General features: G+C 40.2%; 1 protein-coding gene across 1 annotated transcript in view; it reads right to left on the reverse strand.

Moving 5' to 3' along the window:
* Positions 1–1138: 1138 nt before the first annotated feature.
* Positions 1139–12932, reverse strand: part of OTC (ornithine transcarbamylase) — a 31714-nt gene continuing 19920 nt past the window's right edge. Inside the window, exons 6-10 of the mRNA XM_030020338.2 lie at positions 6446–6568; positions 5700–5753; positions 5439–5588; positions 4232–4369; positions 1139–2205 (exon numbers count right to left, since the gene is read on the reverse strand). Coding sequence (XP_029876198.1) covers positions 2146–2205; positions 4232–4369; positions 5439–5588; positions 5700–5753; positions 6446–6568 — 525 coding nt within the window. The 3' untranslated portion in view covers positions 1139–2145. The remainder of the gene's footprint in view (positions 2206–4231; positions 4370–5438; positions 5589–5699; positions 5754–6445; positions 6569–12932) is intronic.

Here is a 12932-nt window from a genome sequence, read left to right on the forward strand (position 1 = left end):
TCCAGTCCCACAGACATGTGTGTGTGTCTAAGTGGTGTAGCAGGTCACTAACCATTTCCCCTTGGATTACGGGGCTTCATTCTGCTCCTTGTCCCTGTCTCCCAGCTCAGGGGCTGGGTACCCAGAGAACAAGTGGTCTTACTATTAAAGACTGAGGCAAAGAAGTCATTAAGTACCTCAGCCTTTTCCTCAGCCCTTGTTGCTATGTTTTGCCCCACATCCAATAAAGGATGAAGATTCACCTTAGCCCTCCTTTTGTTGCTGATGATGTATTTATAGAAACGTTTTTTATTGTCTTTTATGACAGTAGCCAGATTAAGTTCTTTGAGAGCTTTGGCCCTTCTAATTTTCTCCCCGCATAACCTCACAACATCCTTGTCGTCCTCCTGGGTTGCCTGCCCCTTCTTCCAAAGGTCATAAACTCTCCCTTTTTTCCTGAGTTCCAGTCCAAGCTCTCTGTTCAGCCAGGCCGGTCTTCTCCCCTGCCAGCTCATCTTTCAGCACATGGGGATGGCCGGCACCTGCGCCTTGAAAATTTCATTCTTGAAGAAATCAACACACTAAAACTGATACTAATGCATTTTTTTAATGAAAGGACTAGCAAAATGAGTTGTCTTACTCTCAGATAGCACTAAAATCAGGTTAGTAAGGATATCTACAATTCTAAGCACTTGAACATCTCACTAGCTCCAAGAGGACCAACCATACTTTTAAGTATCTTGCTGAACTGGAACCTAATTCACAAAGCAGGACCTAATACAACCAGAAATGTCCTGTATTGCATGCATTTTCCTCCACATACTAAATTGGGAAGTAAAACATTGATTTCTAGCACATACCCTATTCCACCATCATTGACGCAGCTAGATTTCTGTTGAAGTGTAAATGATCACTGAATTATTGAAACCCTTGTAACGTTGTAATGGAAAATGTTAATTTTAACAAGAGACACACAAATGGCTGCAAAAACAATAAATCAGTTATAAGTGGGTAGATAAACAAATGTATTTTTATTTTTGTTTCAGTGATCTGTGTGGCCAAGCAGTGAACTCCAATTTTGAAAGGAATTAAATAATGTTTTGCAGCTGGCCAGAAAATGGAAACCCATTTGCAGAATTTTTAAAAAAATCACAGACATTGTTCCAGTATTACAGCAGGAAAAAAAACCATCAGATTCTTGAAACTAATTAGTAACAACAAAGAAGGTGTTTTTTATTAGTACTCAAAGCTTTACCTGAAATATGAAACGCAGACATCCAGCCATCATAAAAACTACAAATGTCATGAATCTGTTTACTACTGAGATGGATTAGCTGAAACATACACGATGTTACAGTGCCAGGCAAAATGCAGCAAATTCCTTCCGCAAAGGAGCTGTATACAGTTCCATCATATGGTGCCCCTCATTTTTGCTTCATAAAAAAGAAATAGAAAACTTGCTTCTTCAGCCAAAATTCTGTTTAGGGAGTGAAGGTCTAGGGGAGGTGGACAAAGAATGAACCAGTTCCTTCCAGCCGTCTCTCTGCACCATCCAACTCTGCGGAAGCTGCCCTGTTCCAGTTCCACAGCAATATCCTCCCGTGCAAGCCCACAGGAATGTCACGGAAGAAGATAATGCTCACAAGGTCTCCATATTTTTGGTGTCAAACAGGAGTGGAATTTGGAGGTTGGCTGGAGGACAGAAAGGAGCCAGCGTGCCCAGGAAGTGCAGGCAACCAAGGCAAACTAAAGCACTGCTTCTCTGCGCACGCTTCCTGAGATCAGCAATTAAATGGACAGGTTTAGGGAGAAGTTTATGTCTGTCATATTACACTATATGAATTCCAACACAGCTATGGGTAGACCGCGCTATGCCTACAATGCTGGTAGAGCCAATCATTAAAGTACAACCTTGGAACATTTTCCGTGATGCTGATCACTAGAAAGCATAGCCAACTTGGAGCATCAAGATGAAAAGCAGCTTTTGCAATGGTGTTCATTGTCTTGAACATTTTCACGAATGTAATGCAATATTATACAGCTAACTATACAGTTTTATTAAAGAATCATTCGTTGCCTGGATGCTTTCTGAAGAAGATCTATGTATTTGTGGACCAGAATATTCTGCCGATGAGGAATATTTTTCTCTTGGCAGGAATCCAAGCATCAAAATGTAGGCTTTTGTAGCTGTGGTGAGTAATCTGTCAGCAGGGAAACCATGACAGCCTAGAGGAGGAAGAAAAGAAAAAATCCAATCACATTGGAAACAGATACTCCATAAAAATAAATAAGGGGGAAATATTTTCCAGCTCTAAAGTCTTGTGTTGAAAATTATTGTCCTGACAAAAACCGCACACTTAGATTTATTTGCTAGAATTTCTGATGATGAATCAGGAAAGAGCTGAAAATCAGTTAGGATGTTCCATATTGTAGCTGATAGGTTTTCTCAGTGCAGACAAAATATATTAATGGACAGCCTAGGAGAAATTCAGACAAAGCATTTAGATCAAACGCTGAGGCCTTTTTGGCATGTTATATTGTATCCTCAGCTACTGCTAGGAGATGCTGTAGGTACCCAAACAGCACATGGGCTTGCTTGTGGATTTCAGCAGAACTTCCATTAGCAGAAGTAAGAGCCATACTAGAATAAGGACTTTGAAATTTATCCCAGTTTAGTATACTTTCTGTGGTAAAACATGGAAAATCCTCGCTGAGGTTAATAGTGTGTCATCTACCCCTCCTGCACTCCCCTAGTACTCCAACAAACCTTAGGTATGGCTGTAAAATAAGAGTAATGGGAATGTCAGCTAAATAAAACATGGTGTTGCAGCAGCTCTGCCGTCCTCCCCACACCTGTGTACATAACAAGCCCCACGCTTGCTTGGTTTTGACAAGGTATTACCTGTTTCACACTGTTGTGATTTCACGGCAATGTCTGACTGCAAATTGTTATTTTGGCCCAGAACTGGGTTTACAATGGTTCTCCAGGGGTTGTGGTCTTGTTGCCTGTCCTTCCTTTCCCTTCAGCACTGCTCAGTGTGACAGGTAGTCCCAGGCACACAGTGGGGACCGAACCTACAGCGGTGCAGCCCCTCGCTGCTACCCATGTCGTAGCTGCACTCAGCACTGTTTGGAACTACAGCTGAGCAAATAATTTATTTTCCAGTTTGCTGTCTGAGCTGAAAGTGGTAGAAAATAATATATAAACAAGACCCATACATTCATTATTTCTATAGCTTGATAAAATACAAATATGACATATTTCTTACCCCCCCAAAAAGTGTGCAGCTGGAACCCAAAGTAAAGGGTTTATTTTCTTTGTAAAAAATAATATTTAGGGTGATTAGAAACATTGCAAAATAAAAATAAAATATATGAGCACTTTTTGGAATTTTAAGGCTAAAACTCTGAATTTAACACAAATTTGTTAATAATTTTGACAATGTCCAAAATCTGAGGTTTTGGTAAATACAATATTCAACCACTTCTTCACCTGGAGCACATCTAGAGTTCGTCTGAGAGCTATGACAATGTCGTTTTTGGTTTGGTTTTTTTTTTTACCTTCAAAGTTTTCACTAGCTTTTGTCGACATGATGGTTCTAAAGCTGACAATAAATAACAGGCTACTGAGATCTGGCAGTAATTTTCTGAAATTCTAGGAATGCTGAGAGGGGAGTTATGGTTTATGTTAAGTGCCACGTGTCCTGTCATGGTCCCCATGGATCACACAGTATTACCCACACTATAACTTTTCAGGGTCCTTCAAAGCTTTACTCTTGCAGCACTTTCTCAGGGAAAGTTCCCACTGGTGTCAGTGGCAGGTTTTCTTGGGAGAAAACTGCAGAATCTCTAGCTTTAAGTGTTTGGGAAATTGTAGTTTCTAAGACCAGTCCCTGGGACCTCAGCATTTAACATGTTTTAAAATCGAACAGCTGAGTTAATCATTAGAGTAAATCCAGTGATTTAAATACCAAAAAATTACAGCTTATACTGTAGATTTCACTTAGTGATAAAAACTGGGTCAAGCAACAGCAGATTATCATCAAAATAGGTCACATTTGTGTCCAGAAGTATTTGTGCTACATATATATGTTGCCTACAGTCAAAATTGTGATGTGCCGTGGGGTGCATTTGAAACATATTTGTTAACATTTACTGTTTATTAAGGAACTAAGCTGAATCCAAGCCTGTAGTGTAAGGCAGAACAGAAGCCGACCCTAACCTCTAACTATTGTTATCTTGTTTTTGTTACCATAATTGTCCATTTTCTGTTTTCAGCCTCCTGGAAAACCAATGACCGTGGAGAATAAAATACTTCATCATCAACTTCTTCAGGTTTTCTGGGTAAACAATGTAAAAAAGTCCAGTTGGAAGCAGCAGATTTTGCAGTCTGTAGATCAAAAAGCATATAAAAATAAAGAAATATGTAAGGACATTAATAAAATCTTTAACTAGTAAAAAGGTTAACAAATTTTATATGAGCTCACACTCTAGTTACTTGGATGATGAACTCAGAAGAATTCCACTGACTTCAAAAGAATTCCTCATCTGTGATTAAGATGGGAATATCCCCATTTATGTCAGTAAGAGTTCAGTGCTGACTTCACAAAAGTCAAATATTTACTCTGATTTCTCTGGCTTTAGTAGGGGAGTAAAAACTCCAGTGACTTAGTGGATCAATAAAATGCAATCTTTATTTGAATGCCATACAGTAATATAATACTATTGATAATTGCAACAAGAACATACTAAACCATGATTTAAAAGGCCATAGTTTTTTCTTTTGGTATTGTCACTCATAATATATTGATCTAATACCAATGAACAATGAATTAAAGCATTTCAGGCCAGTTCAGAGACACACCCATCAATAGTATTTTGTGAACTTATGTTAAAATACAGTCAATTAAACCAGTAATTCTATCAGCAATGAAAATGTCCTTTTTATCTTGGACAATTAATAGTTTATGGCTTTGCATTCTTCTCTAACTGATTTTTTAATGATAAGCATTTCAACTAGATGATTTTAAAGACATATGTTTCATGCTTTATTCATTGACGGATATACACAAAATTGCCCCAAATGCTGCCCAGGCATTTAAGAGTTAATCTGTGAGCTATCGTTTGAAATAAAATATAAGGGATCATTTCTGGTAGCAAAGAGGAAACGCAAAGTTAGAAATAGTTTTTAGGTCATAAAGAAGTAAAAGGTTAGGCCTCCTGCACATGTTCTGGAGTTAGATCTCATTGGGAAGCTCTGAAAGAGGCCAAGCAACATGAAATGTATAAGATAACTCAAGCCTTGTTATCTTTGTGAGTTTTTCAAGCTGAAGAGAGGTTTGCATGTGGTTGTTCCATGGCCCCACTCAAAAAAATACCAAACCCATGCTTTGCTGATGTTGATTCTTATAAATACAAACTGTAAAAGCATCAACAAAACCCTAAATCTCAGTTTTTACCTGCATTGTAATCTGATAACCTTGAAATGCCTTTAGTCTTTCTTTCTTTTCCTCTTCTTGTCCCATACTTATCCATGTATCTGTAACTAAGACATTGGCACCGTCTGCAGCTTCCAAAGGATCTGTTGTGAGAAGTAACTTGGTACCATACTAATGTGAATAAAATAAGGAAGATCAGGAAGACAAGGAATTTCAACTTCGTTTATAACAAAAATAAACTCTATTCAAACTATTCTACTAGGCTATTTCTTAGGGTCCTACCTCTTTGGAGTACTGTTCAGTTATTTTAGTTATTCTGAGGTCTGGTTCAAAGCCCTGCCAAAAGAGATGATAGGTAACATATCATGGGACTTATATAAGATCTTTACTGATTATTAACACTGGTTAGAAAAATAATACTGAACCATTTGCCATGGGAAGAAGAATGTCTTTCAAAACTGTAAAACCTGAGGAAATTATGTTGATTTTGTTGAAAGTTTATTTTGGAGATAAACTGGTGGAAAGTGTTCTGATAAGGTAAGAAAAATGTATTTCAATAGTTACAGAATGAAATGCCTATACATAATTTAATTTTTTGGTCTAAACTGATTCTTTGTTTTATATTTTATGTTGTATTATAATGCAGCATTCTAAGAAGCTGCATCACTAATGTGAACCAACCAAGATGCAACACTTCCACCAATCTGAAACAACTTTAAAATTTGGGGGGGGGGGGGGGGGGGGGGCATTGCATGACTTTGTAACACTTTCTCAAATTGAATTATTATCCTCCATGATTTATACTGCAGTCATGAATTCCCGTCAGCCATTCTGAAGTTGGACTCAGTAGAATTACTCCTGCTTTGCATCAAAATAAGAGAATCAGGATTCTGAACATTGCTTCTGAAGGCTGGCGCTCAAGATACATGCAAGCACCACTACCTGAGGCCCTTGGGAAGTATCCAAGTGGCTGAGACAAGAATAGGCAAAGTTTGCCTTCCTTACTCTGTGCGCATGGCTTGCTTTACCTGGGGAGTCGCAATACGCAGGTGCATTCCCAGCTTTGCAGCACTCATCATGATGGAGTGGAGGATGTTGTTTCCGTCCCCAATCCAGGTGACAGTGAGCCCGTTGAGCCCACCATAGTGCTCCTGCCAAACGAATCAGACAGCCCCGGGGTTATGTTCCAAGCGAGCTGAGCAAGCTGATGCCCTAGGTAGGAGGAATTGATCAGATGGGTCTGGTGCAAAGAAGGCTGGCTACCTTCAAATGCTAGCTGCACGAAACCATACATTTAATTGAACTTCCTGCAGCTACAAGATGGTCAGGGAGGGAAAGCCCCCTGTGTCATACATGAAGACCCAAGTGCTGCAGCTTTCTCCAGTGAAGGACACATTGACACGTATGCCATATGGTGAGGCCCAGGCTGAGAGACACAGCACTGGACACACAGCAACTTTAGCACCAAAGCCGTACAGCCATGGGTTGGTGCTCATATATATCAGTGAACGGTAGAAATTCTTAATTTAGAGGCAATCCTAATGCCTAGGATAGCAATCCTTCCAGCTTTCCCCCAGATTGTGAAAATATCCCTATTCATGTTTGCTCTGGCTTGGTTGGCTCTACACAGTGTTCCCTGCGGCCATGGCAGTGGCCATGCCCTTAGAGTGCATTTTAACCGTCACAGCTGTACAGGACAACAAAGAGCAATACTTTGAAAGCAGCTGTGCCACTCATGGCCTGCAGGGTTTGCTCTCCGTTGCACAGTGAGAGTGCATTGATTTTTTTACCAGAACTGGAATCAGCATTACAGTGTTAACTGTAGCTTTGCCTGATGGCGCTTACAGTCTGTACATGTGCAGCTACTCTGGCCCTCAGCCACCAACAGATGAGGCCTAAAGAGGAACAAGAGTAACAGGAGTTTCATATTTCCAGAGCAGGACAATCTGAGATCTTTTAGCAAGCCTTGTTTTAAATATGCATGTTTATAGTTACTTAAGTTGATACCAGAAAGTTTGTAAAGACATAACCAAATACTTCTGTATATGCCTGCTCTGTACAACTCCACCTCATGACTCAAAAGACTAAAGACACGATGGAGACTCTTCTATTCTTAGTTCAAAACTGGGCCATGCTACAATTGCATTGTAGTAGCTGGAAGCCAGATAGTGTTTCAACACTTTGTGTGACATGATTCAATGCTTGTCAGAGAGGATAAGCATCCACATTGTAGAGCCGTACTAACTGGCAACCTTGCAGGCAGTCACAGCAAAGTTGCCAAAAGACCGAACAGGAAAAGGGCTGGGACCCTCCTCTCCCGGCAGCAGCTTCTCCTAAACAAATAGCTGTGAAGTTGTTCCAGAACAAAGTTATTGGCATTTCTGCCAGCGACCACAATTTTGAGTCAAAAATAGTAGCACTTGAAATATTGAATGACGTTAAAATGCTGTTGAAATCTAAACCTAATAGAGTCCTAGGCTGCCTACAGTTTAAGGGCTAAAACTATGTTATTGTAAAACTATCGCTTTTTCAGTTGAAGTTTGTTAGCAGCAGGCTCATTGGCAGAGGTTTGATGTGAGGGCATTTACAGATCAAATCAGGACTTTGTGTACATGGAAGTTATTTCATTATAACAGCTCTGCAGGTCTCTAAGGATCTTTCAAAGTTCTTCCACATCTCCTAGCAATGGTGCTCCTAGGAGAAGACCAAACTAAAGCATTTATTTAAGGGGTTGTTTGCAGCTAGGGCTTAGTGATAGCTGAGACACAAACCCACAGCCAGGAGCAAATGAGACAGCCCTGAGTTCTTTTGATTTTACTGTTTAAAAATAGGCATCGCAGCCTGTAATGCTCAAAGCACTGACTAGTGAGTCACAAATATACTGCTATGTTAAATAACTTCCACCTTATTACCAGCTGCTACTCTGCATTAAAAGAAGCACAGTGCATACTAAATAGTTTTCTCTGTTTTCCCAAGCTACTAGCTGTTACAGATAAAATACGAAGTACTGGAAATGTCTGTATAATGACCCTCAATATGCACTGCAAATTGCAAAGCCACATCTGCAGTGACTACTGTATAGAGTGGACATAGCTTAGCTAATCTTAATGAAGACATTTAGCTAATGGAAGAAGTCATAGACAAGGCAGAATCAAGCTCTGTGTGTGCTAGTGGAGCCTATTTTATATCCTGTGTTAAGCTTTATGCTGCCACTGGTACACTGCTGCTGTAACTCAAACCTCTTCATCTAAAGCCAGTCACTATGACTGTGGCTGTACTGCTTGTACACATCCATTCTCAGATTCCAAGAAAGGTGAGATTATTGTGTTGGTCAGAACCAGAAAGCTTTGAGGCAATATGAAAGCTACTGTATATGAGACATACATATTTTTTTCCTGTTTTATAGTATATGCTTATACAACTGCACAGAGAAAATCCTGCTAAAAGTGTTTTGCCACGATGGTAATACTGTAGGTTAAACCAGCACCTTTACAATACATGCTGATGACCTGAGCCTCTGAAGATATTTTTCACCTTACATCCCTCCCCATTTTTTCCAAACTCTGTTATATTGATGTAGGCTTTTTACCTGCTTGGGTGTTCTGCAGTTTCGCTTTACATTTAGAACCTGACTTCAAAATATTTACTCTCCTAGCAAAGCCATACAAAAAATAACATATTTAGAAAGTCTAGAGCCCTTCTCCCTTATGAATGCCTCTTTGGCAAACCAGTAATTGCTGCTGTAGTGCCACAAAACTTGGCTTTGGATTCTCATGAAAAATCCCTGCTAAATAATTAATGTCAATTTTACAGTCAACTTTCTCATGCTCATGCTGCTTTTACAATGTTTCATTCTGTTCTTATCCATGGTTGCAGTGTATCAGCGTATCAAACCCTGGGAAAAAATAAGCATGCTCAGTGATTTAGTACTGTTGTATGTTTAGAGAAGACTGGTTTAACTAATTAGGGACATTAGTGTCTGCCTCTGCCTGGACTTGCTTCCAGCTGGGCTGAAACTGACACCATTATAGATTACTTCTGAAATGTTTGACCACAACAGTCATAACAGCCCTCAATTAAAACAAGCTTTTGAATAATGAATCAATAATCTGTCAAAATTTAAAAAGGAAAGCGTGGGACTAGTCAAAGCTTTAGCCCTTTGGGAGGCAGTGCAATCCAGTAAATGAGAAACTGGGCAAACTTGGATCTACCGGCTCTCAAACTGAGCTGAAGGCAGATGCTGGGCCAGTTATGTTTCTTACTCCCACATTGTTTTTTGTCATGGTTATTGAAACACTATATTCTAGAAGATCAGTCCAGATCTTAGTTGGGATTTCTAACTGTTAGAATAATGATGATGATGATGATGATGAATTTGAAGACTATAATAATTTGAGCTCTTTGGGTCACATATTGAGGAGAAGTTGAGAATATATGGCAGCCCTCTTCAAGCTGGGCAATGCTGTAATTTGTTACACTATTTAAAAAGGAATCATTGATGTATTTCTTATGCCAACCATTTCTTTCTGAAAAAGAAATTTCCCTTCAGACCAGTGACATAAAAAGATAGTGGCATATGGATCCACTCTAATTACCAGTCTGGCCACCCTGCAGTCAGCTACAAGTTAGCTGATTTGGCCAGTGACATCAATATCAATTGAATCAATGTCAGTACCCGGTTTGTCCCCAGGATACAAATTGTATGATGCTGTCCTCCAGCCAAGCTTCTCAGAGCAGAAGTTGTGAGCCACAGTTTCTGGCCAGGAGACTGAGAGGCACCGGGTGGACTCAGCAAGTGGCTGTTACACGCCTTCAGCACAGACGGAGAAGGGGCTCTGCATGTGCACAGTACCAGCACACAAACTCAGTCTTTAAAGGCCAAATCCCCAAACCTTCAAAATCAGGTTGCATAACGTTTACAACCATTTCTAGTGGGTTGTAACTCAAGCGCAAACTCAGCTCAACCCAACTTTTAAGAAAGAGGGTGGCATGTATGCTAAGAAAAACATCCCTCTTGGCATAATAGAGGGCATTAATCCTGACCACAGTATTAAAGGGCAGAGCCAGCTTAGATGTCAAACATGTGAGGGGCTCCAGGCTGCTCAGGAAGAAGGCACTGGGCAAGAAAATGTTGAACTGGAAGAATCTCACCCCAGTGTTCATGACAGGAGCACACTTCGTGATCTGACAAGAGCACCATGAATACAGAATGAGAACTGACAGCCCTGAAAATAAACCAGACGCATTGTTTGCGGAATGCAACAGACTGTACTAAAATAACCACACTAAAATGCACCTGTGGAAAAGGAATCAGAAGCCATAAGCAAGAAGACATTCTGACAAAACAAACCAGGAAATTAGGTAGTTTCAGACCAACAAGAAAGTGCTCCAAGGGGATTCAAGAAGGCACATGACAAAATTAATACAATTTAGAAAATGGAAGAATAAAAATGTGCTAAGCCTGAAGAGGGCCAGAGTGCATGTAGTGCTCCACTGGTAAATGCAGCAGGAGAAAAAAGAAGAGAAAAAAAAAGTACAGCAGGGAGGAGCAGATCCAGGCATGAAAATATTTACAGATATAAGGAAGAGACTTTTTTAAAGAGAAATAAGCTGCACAAAATCTGTAGTTACATTTAAATATAAGGCCTGTGCCACTACTAGTTTGCATGTATGTATAAATCAAATAAATTGCCTTTGCATTGCAGGAAAGCAGCCCAAATGTTATATATGAACTTTCAACTCATTTAAAGAATTGGTGGTACTATTCAACATCCCTATATTAATCTTCTTGCAGGCTGTACTCGGATAACATCTTTTTACCCTGCCAAAAATCCCAGAAGTTTGATTGTGGTAACAGCTAGACCCTGTGGCTCACACTTCTTCAAGTGTTCATCCTACTTCCGTGATCTGGTAAAGTTCATTATATGATTAAAATGCCATTTTATTACATGCTACTGGCTGTAAGACCAGTCTTCTCCACCTCAGTGTACAGTGCAGAGAGGAAAAAAGGCAGCAGACGGGCAGGTCAGAAAGGGAAAGAGCAGGCAGTGCCAACACCCACAGTGCGCTGCAGAGAGCTCCCCCCTGCCTGCTTCTCCCTTCTGGGTAAGAAAGTAAGAAAGGAAAGTGGGTCAGAAACCAGTGGTGCGGCATGCCTTTGGCAAAGTGGGGTGGCCACCCAGCTGCCCTCTAAAGACCTCCTGACAAACTCTGGGCGAAGGAACATGCTGGAAAGCCTGGGGGAGAGATGGGCACAGTGGGAGGAAACAGTGCTCTGCTTATCAGGCTGACTGGGAAAGTGCTGCAAATTTTAAAAAGCTTCCATGGCTGTCCAAAAGCTAAGCCATTCACCGAGATCTCTGTACGTGCTCACTTTGTCATGATACCACTCCACGTCGAATGTTTCTCATGTTTGAGCACCAACTGTTTATGGTCCTGTTTCCTCATCATGTAAAATGGACGAGGACACATTTTCCAAAGACGTCCTGCCCAGTGCTTGATGCAACAAGGGCACCCACCCGCTGTTGCTGCTGCCCTAGGTATTCAAACCAAGGAGAAGTCCAGCCTTCTACCATGGCTGCCCTATACAAGGAGACAATGGAGGAGGAGCAGAGGATGATCAACAGGGCAGGTACTCATTCTGCTGATCTCCATAAGTTTCCCCCTAAGACGAGTGGAGAAAGAGATGCATTTCTAGAGGGCGATTGAGATGCTCAGTGGTCTCTCTTCATTGACTGGAAATTGGTGCTGTAGTCAGTGTCCTGGAAAAAACCAGGTTTAGGGGCAGAGATACCAACAGTCATGTAGAATATGAGTCACAGATTAATCCTGAAGCCTGTTATTCACAAGTGATAAAATGCTAATAAATAAGGTCTTTGCAAGATAGAGCCCCTTGCAAAACACAACCATAAGTTCCACCTGGTTTACAGTTGCACACAGTGTTTAAATGAAATTATGACATTTAATGACTGATGACATTCTCATTACCGCTTACTGTCTTACGTAATTTGAACAGTTCATTGAAGCTGGTTCAATGGGATCTCACAAATGTACTTTATCCTGAGGTATGTGAAACATTTTAGTCTCAAGTTCACCAATTTTTGCTGGTCTCTTCACTTTAAGTATCAAAAATTTTATGAAAAATACTAATCAAAGTAAGGAAGAAGTAATTTTCACTAAACATATGAGTCTTTCAGTATTTAAAATTTAAGGCATGAATAATTCAACGTTACTCTCACTGGACCTTTTTCCACATACTGAATGTCCCACAGCAGTCTTTGATAGCTGAGAAACACAGCTGAATGAATCAGGAAATTATTCTGCCCTCCCTTTTTCAAGCAGTGTGATTTTTATTCATTCAGAAAGTAAACAAGGTCAGAGGAGTTCATCATAGTTGTCAACCAGCACTGCAGTATAATAATCTTTTTTATAAGCCAGTTCCTCAATTGATTGTAAAACAGCATAGTCCTTCTGTTCACAGATAAACATCTGGTATTCTATGTGTAAAACATTATC

This window comes from Aquila chrysaetos, chromosome 7, assembly GCF_900496995.4.
Source record: "Aquila chrysaetos chrysaetos chromosome 7, bAquChr1.4, whole genome shotgun sequence".
Lineage (NCBI taxonomy): Eukaryota > Metazoa > Chordata > Aves > Accipitriformes > Accipitridae > Aquila > Aquila chrysaetos.